This window comes from Nicotiana tomentosiformis, chromosome 7, assembly GCF_000390325.3.
Source record: "Nicotiana tomentosiformis chromosome 7, ASM39032v3, whole genome shotgun sequence".
Classification (NCBI taxonomy): Eukaryota; Viridiplantae; Streptophyta; class Magnoliopsida; order Solanales; family Solanaceae; genus Nicotiana; species Nicotiana tomentosiformis.
The window spans coordinates 120718154-120739862 of NC_090818.1; the positions used below are offsets into that span (position 1 = coordinate 120718154).

The 21709-nt window shown below is 34.6% G+C and overlaps 1 protein-coding gene and 1 non-coding gene across 7 annotated transcripts; both read right to left on the reverse strand.

Moving 5' to 3' along the window:
• Positions 1-1058: 1058 nt before the first annotated feature.
• LOC104119674 (mRNA export factor GLE1) lies at positions 1059-19119 on the reverse strand. 6 transcript variants are annotated; one of them, XM_033652404.2, is made up of 17 exons: positions 18917-19118; positions 18746-18818; positions 14353-14451; positions 13881-14048; positions 13622-13777; positions 13067-13187; positions 12790-12938; positions 12504-12675; positions 11887-12070; positions 9034-9146; positions 5622-5692; positions 5331-5412; positions 4968-5054; positions 4061-4144; positions 3705-3836; positions 1707-1829; positions 1059-1626 (listed from the first exon to the last, which is right to left on the reverse strand). In XM_033652404.2, coding segments are annotated over exons 3-17 (1917 nt in total). In that variant the 5' UTR covers positions 14355-14451; positions 18746-18818; positions 18917-19118; the 3' UTR covers positions 1059-1353. The 6 variants fall into 6 exon arrangements, with proteins under 6 accessions (XP_033508295.1, XP_009629541.1, XP_009629539.1 ...); XM_009631246.4 differs by lacking the exon at positions 18746-18818 and having other exon boundaries at positions 9034-9143; XM_009631244.4 differs by lacking the exon at positions 18746-18818.
• On the reverse strand, positions 11657-11760 carry LOC117273280 (U6 spliceosomal RNA). The gene has a single exon (XR_004503287.1). It is a non-coding gene; the product is annotated as a U6 spliceosomal RNA (small nuclear RNA).
• Positions 19120-21709: the final 2590 nt, after the last annotated feature.

Genomic DNA, 21709 nt, shown 5'->3' on the forward strand with positions numbered 1-21709 from the left:
TGTACCTCTAAGGGCATATATGGACTAACTATGTGACGGTAAGGACATATTTGAGCTAAAATATTAACGAAGAGCAAATGTGCTCAATTTCATATAGTACAAGGGCATATTTGAACCTTTGCCCTTCAATCTGTTACGTGTACTAGGATACAATGGGAATTAGAAGAAATAATGCTGATTTTTCAGCAAAAAGTCAAGTCTTTATTCCAACGGTGCAATAAAGCTCAGCAAGGAAAATCAGTAATTCCAACAATACCCCTACGCCAGGCGGGCATGTTGACCATCACGTGCCTGCTTATTCTCTCTTATATATAAGTAAAGATAAAGAAGTAAAGTAATAAATATAAATAAATAATGAGAGAAGCTTGTATATTTGTTTAACCAAAAAATAGTTTTTGTGGCAAATCAAATAAAAAAATAATTTGGGTTTCTAATAACCAATGTTACTTCACTTTTCCTAATATAATATAGATGATTGGCAAATAATAAAATTACAATATTGAGAAAATAAGGAAAATGAAATTTATTGATTATCGCAGCTTTCTTCCAAAAGGAGAAAATAAGATCTTTAAATAACAGAGAATAAAATATAAGCAATTGACAATATAATTTTGTGATATCCCTACAAGTTATGGTAAAAGGGATTTATATGAGGGTATAATATGTAACTGTCTTACCCTACTTAATTCCTTCCCGTTATTAATATTTATTACATTGATTACCCGTTAAATGAGTAATTTGCAACGATTAGGGTAATAACAGCCAATCGCGCATAAACATGAGTTATATCGATCCCCAATGTGGATACCTGACACCCGGTGGGGGGAAAGAGAATATGTACAAGGATATCCACATGCATCAAGTTGAAAAATGTTTGAGGGCCAAAATTAAAATAAAAGATATATAATAAAAAAATTCTTTTTTGTTTTTCTTAATATATGAGACCATCAAAGTTATGAAGTTGTTTACAGGATTTGGCATTGAATTGAATCACTAACATAGCTTAATCATCAAAATGAAAATCTGAATGAAGAAAAATAATTGCCACAAAAAAGTCGGAAATGCAAAGAGCCTGATTATTAGTAAAACTTTATATAAAAGTCTTAAAGTTAACTCTTACATCCACCAACTCATAATTCTTTGTTTTCCCTTACAGGCCTGAGATTCTAAGGAGTGAAAAATCGATGTGTAGAAATAGAGGTACACAACTTCCTTTTACAATCGTTAAGGATATACAAATGATACAGGAGCAACATATTATTCAAATTATGGGAACAAAACTTCTTAATGATATCATTGGACTTGAAAAAGAATACAGTAAAAGAAGGGACCAAAGTTTTCTACAGTACGGAACTAGCGATAGTATCTATTCTGTTGGTAACCATACTGCTGTTGATGATCTGACTCTGGAGTGAAATTGTGTGATTCCAAGTTACTCCTGAGGCGCCAGCCTTCAGGTTCCTTCAGGAACTGATTTGACTCTATATAGTTTCGGATATTCACAATCACCTTGTTCAACTTTGCATCACCTCGATCTTTCAATGCAGTTAGAAAATCTTTAGCAATGATATCCAACATCTTTCTGAATTGTGTCTTATATCTTTTGTGTAGAGCAAAACCTGCCATCTAGGTAACCAAGACATTTTCTTTTAACTCCTACCTCATTTCATTAACATAAAAGGAACTGAGAAAGAGCTTCAACTTACTTCAAGAAAAGCCTGCAAGGCAGCTGCAGTATATAAATTTGCTGGGAGAACATTTAAGAATCTGGCTATCCATGCCCAACCTTCTCTGAGGCCATGCAAATTTTGGCAGCCTTCAACTTCAGTCTGCCACAAAATGCAGTTTACTACTAAATCAGTTACTATAGGAATGAAGGGAAAAAAAACAATTTTGGTCCCTGAATTAGCGTGTCATTTTATTTTTGTCCTTGTATTATTATCTGACAAGAGTGGGTTGCTCTAGTGGTGAGCACCCTCCACTTCCAACCAAGAGGTTGTGAGTTCGAGTCACCCCAAGAGCAAGGTGGGGAGTTCTTGGAGCGAGGCAGCCGAGGGTCTATCGGAAACAGCCTCTCTACCCAGGGTAGGGGTAAGGTCTGCGTACACACTACCCCTCCACAGACCACACTAGAGGGATTATAATTTTTTTTTTTTTTTGTTGTTGTTGTTGTATTATTTGGCTGAGCACATCTGACCTCCAATTAAACAAAATGTGCAGTTCTAGTCCAATCACCAAATAAATATAACAGGATGTCATATTCTACTAACAAATATTAGTATGGGATTCTTGTCACTTCTCCATCAAACCTCAGGCCAAAGGAGCTCTGCACCAAGAACTCCCTTAACAAAATTCCTATATGTGGAATAACAAATATTAGTTTGGGCAAGCACATTCATATGGCTTTGATCATTTATGGCAGCGTACTGCTCGGTTCACAACCTGTAGCACTGGTAACTAATATTGCAAAAAGGACATCTTGTCCAGAATGTTTCCTGCTCTGCTGATGAAGTTGGTTCTGTTTGTGGACAGTGATTCAGATACTGAACTGAATGCCAAACCATTTGAAATATTGTTTTGTCAAACTGGTGGATTTTGAATAACCTGATGAGATAGGGGCTTTGCTTCTGTAACCTCGAATAAAATTCAGCACTTTCTATCATACAAAGCTCTTTTACTGGGTCGGAGAGCACCACATCTACTTCCCCAACCTAACATGAAAGCTGCTTCTGCACCTGGAAAGGCTCTTGTTTGGATGAAGCACAAGTCTCCAGTATTGATGTCTAATGGTGACTTTATCAACATGAGGGATCCATTGCGATCTCTTTTAATCCCACTCCACTGCTCTGAGCTAGAAAATGAACATTAGAGACAAGTAGTTGAGATATGTTCTATAGTTGAGGGTAAAGTCCTTCAGATTTCAATGCAACCTCTTGAGTCCCTTCAAAGTCAAAATTCTGGATTTTCTTCTCACGGAGCTCTTTAGCCCTTAGGGCTTCATTTGTTGCACCCCGTCGCAAATCGCAATCAATGTTAACCAGTAAGATACACCAGACATGCATACAAAAGTCCCCAACTTATATTCGTCATGCTCAATTTTGTGTTCCTTATAGCGAGTGACGAAGATGGGTTTATCACACTAGTGATGGCTTCTTATTGAACTTAGAGTATCAACTAAGCACTGATCCGCTCCAAATATCATGTAGGTGGAAATGCCAACATAATTTCCATTTTGAAGGGCACACACATTCTCAAAGAGAATTGGATCTCTATTTGGAGGCTTTAAAGGGAACCTAACAAGAAGTTGAAGTAAACCACAACTCAAAAAGATGATGGGCACGAATTATGATGATTATATGTATATTTGGTATTCCCTTTATTTTCAAGTTGAAATCATCAATGCATAGAAACTGCTAATGTTGGTGCTAACTGAAGGAGGAAGAATGGCCAGGTTGATGGAGAAACGACTGAACCCAAATTGATGTTCTGTTAGTTTCAATGAGTGATTGGACCAAAATCGCACATTTGTTAAATTGAAGGTCAGATATGATCATGCAAATAATGCAGGGACTAAAACCGGAATAAAGCAAAACTCAGAGACCAAAACCACTATCTTCCCAAAAGAGTAAGATAGACGATAGTGTCAGCAACACAAGCATTAAGGATTCTTGAAGATAAAAGTAACAAATGTCTAAGCAACTGACCTGAACAAGAGCACCATATAATTTCATGTATGCACTTAAGCGATCCACATAACTATCAGTACTTTCTATCTTCCCATCTTCCTCTGCATAGCCAATAGCTTTGTAATAAGCTTCTTTTGTCTGAAATGCTGCCTGAAGTGAAAGAACACATCAAAGTTAATTTTCGTGGAGGTAGCATAGTACGATGTGAATCATGGGGTGAAGAAGGTTAACTAATGTCTGCGACAAGTTCTTTTCTCACCACTTAATTGAAGAAATAGCATGCTCCAAGACAATCAAGCAAAAAGAATTCCACAAAAGACAACAATGAGATGTGTAGATGCCAAACAGGTAATACTAAGGTAAACAAGAAGTACCTCTGAGTAAATAATGTACTTAGGAACTGCGTAAATGCAAACTTTATTCAACTCGCCTATGAGAACATCCATGGTAAGAGGGACCTGTGATGAAAAGCAAACCAATATGTAAGGATGGTAATCTACATTAGTTAGTACTTTCTGATCCATATTCATGATCCCTTTTCAAACACTAAAGTCTCCAGTCCTAAATTAAACCTTTTTATGTTGTTTAACAATCCTAGAGCCCTTCTCGCGCTATCAATACAACCTCTAGATTTCCCTTCGTCAGAAATTCCTGACATCTACTTTAAATTCGAAGGTATCCCCCATTTTTTCCAGCAAATCACCTTTTGGCCTCAGGTCTGGATATTGCGTTTGGATAGAAAACAATTTTATTTTTGGTGGTTTTAGGAAATTTAGTTTCGGGTTTGTGTTTGGATATGGCTTTTGGTAAAAGTATCACTAAATCCCTAAGCAATTTTTTAGGCCTTCAAATGGGTGAAAATTAAAAGATTTGGTTGAAGAGAAACAACAAATATTTTGTTGAAGAAAAAAGAAAGCGGGAGTCTAAAGTGTAAAGTGGAGATGTAACCAGTACTTAACCAGCCACTTTACTGGCAGCGGAGGGGCTAGCCTGACAATTTGAGACCCCAATTTGTTTTGGTTCTGGAGAACAAGTTTAGGTTAGAAAGTTTGGTATAAGAAACAAGCACCCTTAATGTGAAGTCAAAACGTGACACTCAATCTGGGACTGAGCATGACTAGGTTTAGATGAAAGCATATTGGCTTTTTACTGATTAGTGAAGGAACAAAAATGCTTTAACTGCTTTCTTTTCAGCTATTGACGTTGATCTCCTGATTATAAGACAACAAGAACTAATATTGACCTATAATAGCAAGAGGACCAGAACAATATCACAATTACCTTTGAAGTAACAAGGACAATTACACGACCATACGCATAGACGGCACTGTTAAAGCTTCCTGTAGGGTTCACACACAGGGACACAACCTATAAAATTGAAAACCATAATCACAGTAAATATCCTTATATGTTTGGGCAAAGCTCAAATAGTAGAATATATTCAATACACACTAATCAATTGCTGCATCAAGAACCCACAATTTTCTACAAGCATAAACATATGCAAACCCCAAACCCCCAAGATCCGCCCCCGTCCTGTGCCCCTCTCGAAAGAGAAAAGGAAAAAGAGAAAGAAGTAAAAACAATGACATCATAAGAGACACCGAAAGAAAAAATCCCAGTTGAAGTACTTCAGGATTTTACCTTCTGTGCAAACATCGCAATGCTGATGGATTGTGGACATGTTGAATCACTGATTAGCTTAATTAATTCATCTGCTTTCACTCTGCACAAGGAAAAGTAACATACATGTATCAAACAGCAATATAGTTCTTGCACCTCATGAAGTTTATTCCCAAAAGTGGTTCAAAAATATAGGTCAAAGCAACCAAATACGTGACTTAAATATGGGAGGTAGAAAATGGTTTCAACAAGAAAAATCATTCAAGCTACAGGAGATAGGGCTAACAATCTAAGAGATGAGCATCCAGGTACCTGACATTTTCTTTTGTACCAGTGATAGTTCTGATTCGCCTGGCTATTTCCATTTCATATTTTCGGTAAGCCTGTTAAGAAAGAATTTGTGTTAAACTACAGAATATCAGAAGTACCCCAAATCCGGATTGTGGAGTAGTAGTAGTAGTAGTTTATAAAATATCAGAAATTACTAAACCCAAATTAACATCCTTAGGATCTCAAATAGAACTCTGGACTAAAGCTCTGTACGCTAAGATGGAATATAATAATTCAAAATGCATCTGATGACATTCCAACTAAACAAGCAACTATTTCTTTTTCTTTTATTAAAAAATTACCATATTAGCCAGAAGGTGCAAGTAACACGCATTTAGGATAAAATGAGAGAAGATCACTTGAGATGGTATGTTGATGTCCTTCGTCGACCTACAGATGCAGCGGTCCATAGGTGTGAAACTATCTGGAGTGAAGGTGTTAAAAAGAGGACGAGATAGCCTAAAATCACATGGAAGGAAGTTATCTTGAAAGACCTACAATTACCTGGAATCAATCAAGACTTGGCTAAAGATAGGCACAATGAAGAAACAGATCCATATAAGTGAAATCTACTACTTGGGAACAAGTTTTAGTCTTGTTAATACGTTGATTTTGGACCTATTGCTTTTCTAGGAGTATTTTGACCTTATCATAGATTTCTATGCCAGTAAAAAATATTGTTGTCGAGTTGAGGGATTTGAGACATAAGCTTTTATAAGAGGAAGGAAAATCATGGACGCGGCTCTCATTGCTAATGAATGTTTAGATTCTAGACAGAAAAGCAACAAACAGTGTATTGTTTGCAAGTTAGACATCGAGAAAGCTGATGATATGTTAATTGGAACTTTCTGATGAACATACTTGAGGATTTGGGATTTGGTAGAAGATGGATCAACTGGATTTCCTTTTGCATCAGTACAGTTAGATATTCCGTCCTTGTTAATCGGAAACCAGTGGGTTTTTTTTTTTTGCAGCTCAAAGAGGTTTACGACAAGGAGATCCTCTTTCTCCTTTCTTATTTTTACTGGTGAAGGAATATTTTAGTAAATGCTATCTGTTACATATGTGAATGGAGGGATAAGAGGATTCAGAGTCAATATAGTAGCCAAAATGCCATGGAAATCTCACATTTATTGTATGCTGATGATACTATGGTGTTGTCTGATGCGGAGATTGAGCAACTTAGGCATCTGCGGCTCAAACTTGAATATTTTGAAGCAATTTATGGTCTTCATGTTAACCGGAGAATAAGCTTTTCATATCCAGTTAATGTCATCACAAATTGCAGCAGATCTACTGGAACTTTAGGACGTCAGGTTGGCACTCGGCCAACTGTCTATTAAGCATTGCCTTTAGGGGCCAAGCATAGAGCTAATAGCATATAGGAAGCGGTCTAGGAGAAATGTGAAAGAAGGCTAGTAAGCTAGAAGAAGCAGTATTTATCAAAGGAGGAAGATTGGTACTAGTTATCAGTGTGCTGGGCTCAACATATGTGATGTCTCTTTTCTCTTTGCCTACTAAGGTTGAGAAAAGAATTGACAAGCTACACAGGAACTTTATTTGGCAAGGTAATAAAGAACAGAGGATATTTAATTTAGTGAAATGGAACCTATCGAGGCTAAGGAAAATGGTGGACTGAGGATTAAAAACCTCAGAAAACACAATAGAAGATTGTTGATGAAGTGGCTATGGAGATGTAACTCGGAGGTTGATGCCCTTTGAGTTGTGTGATTAAGAAAAAAAATGGAGTTGAGAATCAATGATGCACCATAGATGTAAAAGCTGCATATAGAGTCTCAATTTGAAGAATAATTAGAGCTCACTGGTCTTGTTTCACGTCTAGAATAGGGTTCAAGGTGGGCAATGGGATGAGGATATCCTTCTGGAAGGATATGTGGATTGGAAATGAGCCTTCAGTAGACTGGGAGATCGATAAGGCTACAAAATTTTACAACCACTTAAGCACATTCAAACAGCTTACTGATTCAGAGATGGCATCACAACAGTAAAGAATGTTTACTGTGTCTTCTTGGAAGCAAATCTGGAATACAAAAGCCCCTCTCAAGGTAGCTTGCTTTACCTGGATAGTGAGCAAAGAAGCTTGTCTGTCTTGCGAGAATTTACAAAAAAGAGGGTTGGCTCTATGCAGTAAATGCTTCCTATGCGGGAAACAACTCTAGAGTAGTCGTCATTTGTCTTTGCATGGCCAAGTTACTGTCCAACTGTGGCAGCTTTTATGAACATAATTGGTCTGCAGTGGGTAATGCCTAGTTCAACAACTGATTTGCTTCGCTGCTGGAACATAATTGGGCTTAGTAATGGCAAACTTAGATGGTGTAATACGATACCTTGTATTTGCTGGATTATTTGGACCGAAAGGAATAGAAGATGCTTTGAAGACTGCTAATTTTATCATTAGGATAAAATCCAGATGTATTGCACAAGGTGTAGAATGGAGAATGTAAATGATACAGAATCAGTCCTACAAATGTCAGAAGCCCTAAAGGATTAGAAGGGGCATACTTTTGCTGTTTTTGCTTATGTAAATACTGTTCATCTGTTGCAGCACATCTTTTGTGCTTGTTTATATATAAATTACCTTATCTTTTCAAAAGAAAGCCAGTAAAAATATAAAGAAATCTTAATATCATTATTATTACTACTGTTTAAATGTACTTAACTTATTTTTCACTTTTATTTTTATTTGGTATGATGATGACATGAGTTGAGCTTAAATGGAGAAACATGGTCAGCGCGGATTCATATAGCCAACCTCAACTTGGTTGGGATTGAGACATAGTTGTTTTTGTTGTTTATTTCAGCTAAAAGAAGACTCAGATGAACTTACCAAAATGTCTCAATAACTTTTTCAAACATGCAAGGATCGCATAGTTAAATGTAAGCAGTTCCAAGAACTTGGACCAACAACTCCCAAAACACAATTGGATGGGTAAATAATTATGTTAGTAGGGAAAGAGTTAACCTTAAAAGTTATTACTTCCTCTGTCACATGAAATGTGAGACTACTTCACCGACCATGGAGTTTATGTTAATTTGACTTTTTGTTAATGTATTAGTAGTGGTGAAAGAAAAATATAAAAACAGTTGTTGAAAAATTAGTCTGATATAGCAAAAACACATCAATTATATAGTTCCAATGGCTTTTAACTCTAGCAACTGTGCAAGTAAAATAGAATAACAGTATTAATAAAATGGTGTCAAACATTTGGGATATCCAAATGGAAGAATGTCACATAAATTAGGATAAAGGGAGTAACTGTTTAGGAACCCTCACTCCCGAGCCTCTGCAAGGAACACTTTACTTTATGCAGCAAGAAGCATAATAGTCTGATAAATCTGCAATGAAATTTCAAATATTGTTTTGCAAGGTTACCTTGTTAGAACACGATCCCAGTGCTTCATTTTGTGAAGCTATTTCATTGTAAATCTTCAATCTTTTCTCCTCCAGCTTTTGAGCATTTTCTGACACCCTGATTGTATTTCCTGCTATATCCAAAATTGCAAACTTGAAATCTATGCATATATTTACAAGCATTAGAAATAGAAAGAAAAACAACATCTAAATGTTTCATCTTGCCACTTGGAGATTGGCGTATCATACACTATTTGATAAAAGGATATCATCCAGTTGACTTTATAAAAAGTAGTAAAGTTTTGACAATAAATTTTTATATTTAGACTATGGAGAAAAAGACCAGAATAGTCCTTTAAATATAGGGGTAGCTCTAACTTGGTCTTTTATATATTTCATTGAGCATGAACACTCCTTTATCTTTGTAATTAGTGAGCACCTTTAGTCCAGGTTAGTCTCAAGACTATTCACTAACAGAAAAGATATCACCTAGGGCTAAAAAATATTAATGGGACTAATGGAACTAATGGGAAAAGAGACAACACTAATGGAACAGAAAGAAGCCACAAGTATTAGCTTACGGAAATTCGCTTACCAATTGACGAAGTTATCAAACTAGCAAATTATGTGGATGCCTAACTCACGAGAATCTCCAGAAAAGAGGACTTCATATATGCAGTAGGTACCCATTGTGCGAGAGACAAAATGAGGATGTTAACCACCTTTCCATTAATTGCTCATTCACCATGCAGATCTGGCATATCATTCTTAACATAGTAGGGATCAGGTGGACAATGCCTAAGACAACCATAGAGCTACTGCACAACCGGTATTCAGAAGGTCTGAAAAAGGATAAGCTGAGCACTGGAACTCACTGCCTTCAGTCATCTGGAGGATCATTTGGAAGGAAAGGACCACTAGAATATTTTAAAGGAAAAAAAAGAATCTGTAATTAGTATTAAGTATATAAATGCATTTCTTTACTGTTCTTTTGGTGTAATATGGCAAGTGCTAATGAACAACAGCCATGATTGACTTCTTGAGCTCATTACACAATATGTAATGTGGCTATTCCTTGTAAATAGTTTGCAGTACTTTGCTGCCAATTAGTGTTAACCAATCAAAAAGAGAATCAATGTTTTACTTTTTCTCATCCTTCACCTAAGTCTTTCTCGATTATTCTTCTGTTTCCGATTGGTTAGTCTGTCCATACTAATCTCAGCAGCCCCCCCCCCCCCTCCTCTCTCTTTCTGTGCGGCCATTTTTAGCTTCTTGGATAATTGAATGGTAGAAAGGGAGAAAAACTAGTAGGAGGTAAATTTTCAAGAAAGGAGTCTGTGGGAGCCTGGTGATGACATTGACTGTCATCACCGGAGAACTTCTGTTTGAAGAAAGAAGACCGTGAACAGATATATTTGGCATAGAGATGAAGACAGGAACATATTTACTAGTCAAATGATTGGGTTACTGGTAAGAATATTTTCTTTTTTTTGGATACCTTTATGCTTTACTCAACCTAAGAAACTAACGGAAATTCGTTTTATAGCCTGTTTGGCCAAGCTTCTTAAATCAGCTTATTTTGAGAAGTGTTTTTCTCAAAAGTAGTTTTGGTGAGCAGCAGTTCGTGTTTGGCTACTTAATTTGAAAAGCACTTTTGAGCCGCAATTAGTGTTTGGCCAAGCTTCTAAAAAGTGTTTCTAAGTGTATTTTTCTTGAAAGTGCTTTCGGGGAGAAGCTATTTTTTCTGTTTCTCAAAAACTGCTTCAACTTCTAGTCAAAAGAACTTTTTCCTTCTAAAGCTTGGTCAAACACCTTAACTTTGGGGAAAAGGCACTTTTGGCCCAAAAGAACCTTGGCCAAACTGGCTATTATTCAGTCTGCAGTAGCAATTACAGAACATTAATCCAGAATAAAGATTGACATTTTACTCAAAAAGATGAGAAAACAGATGAGAAAGGCAACATTAGTGAAATGATTTCCATGTTTCTCCTTTGGAACAGATTTATTAGACTTGTTGACGAAAAATAGCAACAACACTAGTTCTATATCAAATCAAGTTTCATCTCCGCTTCATCATGCACTTCCTCATTGGTTCGCATAAACCGGTACACTGCAATTGCATGGTCCTTGGCTACAAAGAAGTTTCACAACTTTGAAGGTGACTTGTAAAAATCCGATGGTTCATCAGACGCATATATACTGATCAGTCACCCGCTTAATATTTACGTAGTTCTCAAGACTCCATTCCCCAAGTTCACCTCTAAAACCACTATGTTTTTTTACCACCCGACATCCCCCAATGGAGGATGTCAAAAGCATGGCTGTGAACAGTAGACCCAGATAATCCTAGGTAAGAATATTTTCATAAGTATATTTCTTAGGAATATTTCTTGGAGAGAGTTTTATCTTCAGAGTTTGTCTCTTTTCCAAAGGCCTAGTTCCCAACTTTTAAATTTTGTTATCTTTTCCGTCAGTGAATAGCTTGCAATCTAGCCCTGGATCAAAAGTGCTAACTTTTTACAAAGATAAAGGATTGTTTATGATCAAAACAAATCTACCCTTATGGCTTATACTTAAAGGAACGATTAGGGTTTTTCCTCTTAGACTATGCACAGAGCATTTTTTGATAAGGTAAGGTAGTTAAAAAAATCATGACCATTTCTCGATTTGCGCTTGTCAACCTTGCACAGGGGCTATCATGCTAATCTTCTGTGTCATTCTAATTTTATCGGATGTCCCCAAAGGGACATGCACAGAGCATTTTATGTTAAGTTAATATTATTTGAAATGAAATGCCTAATATATAAAAAGAAAACGAGGAGGAAGGTCAAATCTCCATTTCCACTCCCTCACTAAGATTACAATGAGACATACCTACTGAATGTTTATGACTAGTGACTTCCTTAAGAACCTTGTTAGCCTCCGAAGGAGCATTCATCAATGACTCAGATGCCTTCTTCTCCACAGCAGCTGCAGTTTCTTTTGCTACTTTCCTCTCAGCTTCCAGAGCTGCGGCTTTTTCCTTTTCAACTCTTTCAGCTTCCAGCCTAGCCTGCACCTGATGGAATAAAACTTATTATTACCCACAAGGAAAAAATTCAATCACAAACAATTTGGTAATAGATGCAGCATGAGGGGAGACAAATAGATAGCTGGATTTCAGAGGAAAGCCAGGGATGCTAGAACCAGGGAATGTGAGCATTAGCACTGGCAGAAGTATGCCACAGGAAAAAAAAACAGTTTCAATAAATATTAAGTTAGTAAACTAACACAAGCACAATTACTTCCACGTTTGATGATGATTCTCACAAATAGCTAACTTTGTAAAATCTCTAAAATCACAAAACGGCAGGCGACCAGAAATGCAATTGGATAAATATAGCTTTCTAAACTTTTTTCTCCTTGAAGAAACTTTTCTACTAAGCATATGAGAGAATTTCCAATGAGCATATCAAATTGTGCATCTCTCTCGATAGGAGTAAAACACATACCTTGGCTTCTGCTCTGATCATTTCTTGCCGGGCTTTTTCTTCATGAAGAGCTTTTTCTTTCCTCTTGGCTTCTTCACGAGCTGCATCATCTCTTATTCTCCTTTCTTCAATTTGGGATCTGTGTTCGTGATCCCTTTGTACAGCAGTTAGGTGATCATCAAGTGCTTCTGCACTACAGTAATACAATTGAAGTCAAAAGTATATTTTTACTAAAATTAAACTGTAGGAACATGCAAACAATGTAAAAGCAAGTTTTTTTTCACAAAATCAGAGTAATACGCCTTACATTTTACGTTGGTACTGCATGTCAAATTTTCTGTTCATTTCCCTTTGAGCTTCAATATTTCTCTCAACCCGTTCAAGTGTGGAGGCAAGCTTCTCATTTTCATCCATTAACTCAGCTTCAAGTGATGATAGTTGATCTCTCATTTCCTCCTGTTGTAAGGTAATAAGAGAAAGAGATTCGGTTTAATATATTCATCCCTTCTTTTCTATTCCTAAGTGAAGCAAGGCGTGGACATGGACAGAGAAAGTTAAGGAAGCACATAAGTGAAGTTACAAACCGCAATAGTAAGCTGGTGCTCATGAGCTAATTCAGATAAAGCACTTTTTACTAATCCCACTTTATCCATTAGATCATGTTGCAGTTCAATGCCCAGGCCTTCTTCAGAGTGGTCGCTATCACTGAAACAACATGAGAAATGCTGCACTAAGTATTAATCAAGAATGAAACGGAAGTCTATTATTAATAAAAGACACTTGCAAAGCGCTGGCTTATAACTTGCTGTACTACATGAAGTCCATGAGTTTAAGGAACCATAGGAATAACTTTATGATGCACCTGGAAAAAACCTTTATGCGGTAATATTAAGTGCTCCCCCCCCCCCCCCCAACACATACACCTATCCTCCTTATGCTAAGGATGTCCTAACTCTTGGCTCAATAAGTAAATGCTATAAAAATGTAATGCCTTAAACAACTATAGAGCCAAGCAATTATGAGCTTGTTTAACATGGGAAGGGCATTCGTAGCAACATATTTCACAGCTTGTTTCTCTATTCTAATAGGCCTCCTCTCATTCTTACACTCTATAATGTTTGCAATTGTTGAGTACTTACCTCAGATAGATTTCATCACAAGCAAAACGTTTCCCCCCCATAACAAAATGATCACCAACTTCATCCTTAGTGTCTCTTTCCAAATCCTCCATGTCGTCATCAGACACTTGCATAATAAAGCCTCTCCGGGAATTATTCTTTGAAGCCAAGAGTTCTCTGAGTAAAGACAGATTAGACAATAACACAGAAAATTTACTATCCAAATGGAACTAAAATACTTGATGTGATTTCACTAAGAAACCTTATTAAAATAGCATACCGAGATTCTGCTTTGGTAAAAGGTATTGGAAATTTCGATGATCCATTGAGCTTCTTCTCTATCGAGTTGAGCTCGACCAGTAAAGCATCAAAGCTCCAATCAGGGTTTGGATCCAGGGTCACTCCATCAACATTTTTAGGCAACGGAAGTTGCAGTTTAACAGCACCCCTGAAGAAAATAACCATAACTCAGCACAAACCAAGCAACAAGTAAAATATTATAGTTACAGAGGTTATAAAAAAAAGTTATAGTTCCAGAATTTCTATAAACTTGTTGCAATAAAAGAAAAACTGAAATGTGATGTTGTTATCACTACAACTATGAGAAAGGTATTTTGTCAAACATATGCATAGAGGTCACATGAACCAACCCCTCCCTAAAAGAAAACTAAAAAATGGCATCAATTTTTCGTGGACTACTACAAATAGAGAAAGAGATGAAAAAATGGGTATAGGAAAAAGTACTAACTTACATTATTCTTTTCCTGCCTTAAGAACCTTTAAATAAAGCTGTTGTGTACAACGCTGGCTTCACACACTTGAGTCTTGCAATTTGAGATGTAATTAATTACCTGCAACAATTGAAAAGCAAAAGTTACAAACAAAAAATGTATAAGATCATAACATGAACATCCATAAGGGAAATTTGAAAACTAAACCCTAATATTACTAATACAGACAAGAGTATGAATAGGGGAGAAAAAGATAGCACAAAAAGGGATGAAGGGGGCGCTGATTTGAGATCAAAGTTTCATTCTTTATATTAATTTTCTCCAAGATTTATTTAACAAAAGGCTCTGCTCTATGTGAAGCGTCTACCTTTGAAGTTTTCTTGGATTTGCAGTTGTGGTTTCTTGAAATAATAGCTATAGAAATTCAACAAAATTAAATGGACTTTTTTACTATTCCGAATTGGATAAACGGAATGTTGAATAAATCATAAGTTGAGGGTATGAATTTTGAGAAATTGAAGTGGAAGCGATGAAGGGCGGGAGAAAAGGAAGCTTAACGTGAAAGAGGAAGTGGACCTATGGAAGTGCTACAACAACAACATAACCAGTATATACAATTTGTTTCCGAAAAACCCTCGACTAAATACAACAAAATCACAGCATTTATGACATAGAGAACCTCAGGTAAAAAATATCTATCTATATTGTTATAAAAGCATGAATATAATGTTGGTTTAAAAAAATTACATTTTAATATTAAGCATAATAACTCATAATAAAGGACATAACCGAAATTCTAGACATTAACCTTGAAATCTTATTAGTTTTAGAACATAATACATGTTAGAAATACTACATGATTAACTTTAGGAATCTTATTAGTATAATCCTAATATGTTTAGCCATGTAATCCTATTACCTTTAGGATATACTTCTTAAAACATTCCTATTACAAATTTAATTTAAAAACGTATTATATTGTCCTACTATTAATTTAATTTGAGAATGTATTATATTGTCCAATGCCATTTAGAAAAAGGAGAGCCTATATCTATATTATTATAAAATCACGAATGTTCAACGCTAAATGTTGAACGACCAAAATATACTTAAAATATTAAACGACTTTTATACCCTTAATTATTTATATTAGTTTTTACTACAAGTAAATAAGAAAATGACACAATTGGAAATACAACACGTTAGGAGACAGAGTTGTGATAGAATACGGATTTAACCGTATGAATGAAATAAGAATTAGTTTTGGAGAAGGCACGTATTTATCACGTAAGAAAAAAGTATTGAGCAATAAGGAATCAAGTTGCAATGTTTCTCAAGTTTTGTTTTATTGTAAGATTTATCAAATCTCTATCTATACCAACTTATCAATATCTATATTATTATAAAAGTGCGAATATTATTTTTTTATACCCTTTAAAAGCTAAATTATTTATTTTGAAAGATAAGTAACATCCAAACCCTCTTCCTAGTTAATATTCATGATTTTGAAATTAACTAAATTTTACTTTAATAGGTCCATATAGGATAGACTTCGCAATCGATCAGAAAGTGATTGCAGTTTTTATTTCAGCTAAGGAGTCCTACGGATACCAAGCTTCAATTTGAAGATAATCAATGTTCCTGTATTGTTTGTGCTCATAATAGGAGTCTAATTTTGAAGATATCAAAATGCATGATTTCAGCTCATAGTAGGAGTCTTTTATATGTGCTTCTACATGCAAAATACTTATTATAGGAAATTTATTTTTCTTTAACATGTTGGATGCAATCTATAATTTTTTTGTATGGTTAAATTGATGAACTTCCTCTAAGAGTAAAGTCTAATGATAATATTTGATTTGCTTTGCAAGTACTTTGTCTTTTAAGAATCTTGAAGGTCAATGAAGATGTGATAACAAAGGCACAATATTGATGAACAAGTTAAATCTTTCAAAACTGATTAACTTTTAGAGATCTTCTTCTACTTTAAATATTTCCAGTCAAGCAGAGAATTTGCCTTTTATTTTATTAATACTAGGCGTTGATGTGCATCATCACTTTTGTTAATAATTTTCTTTTTGGATATTTAATTTTACCTTTTCTTTACCTATTTGATTCGTGAAATTGAAAAAAAAAATGCATACAAATGGAGGAATATTTTCGCCATTATTAGATAATAGACTCCTTATTTATATAACGTGACAATTGAATTAATATCGCACTATCATTATCCTAATTCGTGATACTTGATGTAATTGAAACAGTGGGTTGATGATACATATTTCTTCAAGGATAAATTCTCTATCATTACCTTTAATGTGAGATTTCACTGGGTGACTTCTCCAACTTCTCTTATAATCTCCTTTAGTTTTCTCTAATTATGATAAATTTATTATTGACTTGGTCAATAATTAGGGACAAACACTGTTTCTTGGAGATGTTTGGGACTTCTCAAAGTATTCGAATACGAGATATTAGAATTATTCGGATAATCATGACATCTCATATTTGCTTTAGATGGTCTTCTCTCGACCCATAGATACTAAGATAATCATAGAGACATAAGGTTCCCAAATACAAGTTTATTTGAAAGTTAATAAAGTGACTATCATGGTTGACTTGACTGTGAGTAATATGCATGAATGCCAAAGATCTCTGAGACATTAGAGGGGAGCTTTGGGTCACGATGAGTATGTATTCCGAAGCAAACCAAATTTGCGATTAATTCCATCTAGGATCATGCATTCAAAGATCTTCGTAACTATAAGACAACTTCACATCTAAACTCTTTAAGTTTCAATTTTGTCATGCATAAAGGTTGAACTAAAAGAAGGTAACAGAAACCCGGTAACATTAGTCAAACAAACAAAACTTGATCCGCTAATAACGACCACCAATATATGACTATTTCTTGCTTCATAAGACCTCTTTTTTCAAATTGCTTCGAAACTTTATTATTAATGGAGAAAAAGAAAAGAAACACATTTTGTAGCATGACATTCCATAATTAAAAAATAATTTAGAAATATAGAGTGAAAGCAACAAATATCTAATTAATTTAAGTTAATTTCCCATGTTTGAAGGTCTGAACAATATTCAATTCTTTCAAATTTAATAGGTCTACATGCAAGTAAATTTATCATTGTTATAGAAAATTTAAATCAAATTGACAAGGGATATACATGCAACGCACGTACATAGAAATTAGTCAATCTAAAAATAGGGAACACAAGGGTAACACTAGTACTACAGCTAGGGACACTAGGCTAACATTTGTTTCTATAAAACTTGCCTTTCACTCTATCAAGTATCTTCCTACTGCACAACACTCTTCCAACACTTATTCATTTCATCAATCTGCTTTAATTGTATGTGATTCATACTCATCTACCATGTCATTCTCCTAGTAGACTAAACTTATATATCTGAATTGTCTTCATTGAGACACCACAACCCCATTTAATCTTATTTAGCCTTTCTTTTGATGGGGGCTATATGAAAGTGTATTCTATCTTGGACCTACTTATCCTAAAGTAGAAGTGGAAATAAAAATTATACAAAAGTCAATATTTCAAACAATTCCATTTCCAAAACTTTGAGACATCTATCTCTCTATGCATTACCTAACAAGTTACAATTATCTATGGCGCTTCTACTATGACCTTATGAAGTTTACTCTAAGAATGTACCTCCACGTACCACTATTAGATTGCTTCGGTTCATGGAATGGGAACGAGTCACAACTTAATAATAGATCTAAACCAAAATTTGCACTGATAGGTCTCTTTAAATAATATAACATACCCATTAAGAAACCTTATTTCTTAATCATTTCTCAAGTTAGAGAATTTGGAAAACTTAAAATAGTAAAATTAATAAGAAAATTATTAGAATCATGGTTTCCTTGAGTTCATTCACTGTAGGGACAAAAGGCACTGATAAATTGTAAAACAGAACCATACAAATTTGAATCACAAAGTTTAGCATTCCAAGTAGCTACTAATCATTTCCAGAATGGTGAAATGCAATTTGGTATTCACTAGGGTTTACCAAATCATAACACCAGTATCAAACAATATGATTTTTCACGTTATTTTCCATTTCGTGGGCGCGGGGTGGAATACTCCAGGGTCCAGGCCAGATAACTGAATGCCAAAATTTATAACTCAAAGAGTAGCTAATTAACGTTGGATAAAAGTTCTACGGCAACAAGCATTAGAAGAATTTGAATTTGGATCTAAAAAGACTCAATTGAACAAGAACATCCTAAATTCAACAGAATTAAGCAAATTACCCTTTCCATTACAACAATATCAAGAACAGGATAAAACAAAAACTATGCAATTAATTACAACCCCAAATTTTGTTTTACCTCAAGAATTCAGAAGAACTTAGCAAAATAAAAATTACTTACTTGAAGTAAGGGAAAATTTGAATTTGTAAGATACCTCCAAGGAAACCAAAAAGAAAAAGGGGGACAGAAATCCCTAGCAATTCCAATCAACAAGTAAATGGGCACAAAATAATAAAGAAACTGAGGGAACTAAGGATGAAATTATCGGAACAAAAGGGAGGTTAATTTTACCTCTCTCGACGTAAGCCATGGTTTGTTCGGTGTGAGCAGAAAGCAGAATACCAGGGTATTTTTCTCAACGAGCTTAGCTTTTATCAGTGGTTCGATCAGAGAGCGAAAAACACAAAGAGGAGAACAGAGAGAGATAAAAATGGCAGTACTCCAAAACCCTGCCACTTTGCTCCATTAAACCACTGCGCCCTAAAACCAAAAAAAAAAAAGATGTGTGTCAAAGCACAAAAGATTGATAAATTTGTCTCCTTACGATTATTTGTTATAATAATCAAATAAATTAAAGAAATAATGATCAAATATATACATGCACTATTTTAAATTACTCAAATGTTGTACTTTTAATCCTAAAATACATTTGTATATAGAAAATCGTTCCTTGTTTGACATTAACATTAATAAAGGTCTAGCGTGAAATAATGGAAATATACAAATATCTTAATTTTATATTTTCTCTGTTTGTGATCTCTTGTGGCTGAAGTTGCTTATTGCTTAAGAAACATTAGTTGGTGTTTGAATTGCATTACTTTTATGAGGCTACCGACGCATTCTTCATGTGCACGCGTCTTTTATTTTATTTTGTTTCCGATAACATAACATTTCTTCCTTTGTTGAGTTAGTATAACTGTAGACAGTAAATTTGCGTTTAAGAAGATAATCGAGACCAAAAAATATTGCAACAATTATAGTATTTTATTTCAAATAATTTGATTGTTACAATCTATATGATTTATCTTGTTCTTCTTTCCAATAGTAAATGATTCAAAGCCTTTGAGTTTGAGCTTGAATATATGTTTGTTGACACGAACGATGATATTTAATTCAACTGGCACGAACTTTGATTTGAACTCGTACTCTTTGAATCTTGATTTGTTGTTCGCTCTTGAGCTTAAGCTTGAATTCTTGAACTTGAACTTGATTGTTTGCTTCTTGTTACAACTTCTGGTGTCTTTTTTGAGTTATGACGACCTATGTTTATAATTGTAGGGTGGGGAGAGTTGTGATGGGAACAAACTTTTTTCGACCAATCAGACCGAAGTATGACAAGGCCGCATTTGATTGGACATAACATGTCAATTGCACATGTGGCGCAGCTTCTTTGGCCTTTTAATTTGACTTGGCATACCTTGTCATTTTGACATGTGGCATGATCATATTGGCTCTTTCGTTTGACTTGGCGTGCAACGTCAATTGACATGTGGCACCAAACTGGGCCTCCAGGAAGATGACATATTGGGCTTAATGAATTAGTCTTATTACTTGTAGCCCAATTAAATGGGCTAGCCCAATAGATTTGGACTTTTTTATTTAAGACATATGTATTAGACTGTATAATTGATCTAATTATATTAGCTTATAATATTTATTTAGATCGAAATATATTTAATTGAGATTAAATCCGAATTTCTTATGAATTTAAATTCAATACAATCTACTAGTTGAAAAAAGGAGGATCCGTTGAATTTTAATTGCCTAAAATAATAATATTAATATTCATTGTGTTTAGAACTTAAATTTTTCCTTCAATTGTTTTCTAACTTAAGTACATTTTAAATAATTTTATTGTGAATTTACAAAAAATTATACTCACTGATAAGGGTACACGCACACCACGCGTACTCTAAGACATATACTTGACGGTGTCAACGAGTTTTCCAGCATGAGTTCGTCCTGCACTCCTCTCTGCTCACGAGCAACTTCTCTTGCATGCACACATATTTCTTGCAAGACTATTGAAGGGGCGAATGCTAGAAAAGCAAAAGCAACCCATAAAGGTATTTTCTCAAAAATCTAACTTAAGGGAATTTACCATGAGTAAAGTCTTGTAGATTTTTGATATATATGTTATACAAATATTCGATTTGATTTACTTTTTACTTCTTCTAACATGTTATACAAATATTCGATTTGATTTACTTTTTACTTCTTCTAACATGTTATACAAATATTCGATTTGATTTACTTTTTACTTCTTCTAACGTACAAATTATATAAGATTATACACATAATTATAAGTGAACTATAAATATATTATATATTCATTGAATTATTTTTAATTAAGACAATTAGGTGAGCGGTTATTTAGATTAATTCTCCAAAACTTTTAATTTGGATTCAATTTGGGTTGACGAACCTCTCCGGCCCAATGTTCAAAGCAGATCAAAGACTTTATCTTGTCTGCCTAGACTCGTAACACTGTAGGCTTACATGTTTAGGTGAATTATAACTCAAAAAATCCATTGGAAAAGAAAGTTAAAATCCTATTAAGTTTTGTTTGTTCATTTTGGTAGCTTCGGATAATGTCTAATTGCCTCGACCTCAATAAATAAGTCATCATAAAATGATTCACATTAATCATTCATAAAAACTTGTATCTTATTCTTTCACATATAATTATTTATTCAAAACTTTATCTTAATAATAAGATATTATTTTATAATATCGTTTATTATACGAATAATATACATGCGCAACGCACTTACCGAAAAACTAATATTAATAAATGTGAGAGTACGAAGAAAGCAGAGTATCGAACAAACAGTAAAAACTTATATAGAAACACGGAATCCATATTAGGGTTAGTTCTAACTAGCTAATTCAACATTAAAAATTGTATGTGTAGAATAGACATTAGAGGTGTTTTGATTGCTGATTTTAACCTACATTTGCTTGACCCGCCATTTGCCACCACTAGTTTTAATATAATGGAACAGAACATCGCTTAGAATAGTAATTGTCTCTTAAAGTTCTTTACAAACTTTAATTGAGAAATACATAACTGATTTATCACTA

Bases quoted from the DNA above. Each gene is read 5' to 3' on its own strand.
- LOC104119674 (XM_009631244.4), bottom strand. The intron at 12,939-13,066 runs GTTTGTAACTTC...ACCTTACAACAG, and splicing joins AGCACCAGCTTACTATTGCG to GAGGAAATGAGAGATCAACT. The intron at 5,055-5,330 runs GTAAAATCCTGA...TCAATTTTATAG, and splicing joins TTGCGATGTTTGCACAGAAG to GTTGTGTCCCTGTGTGTGAA.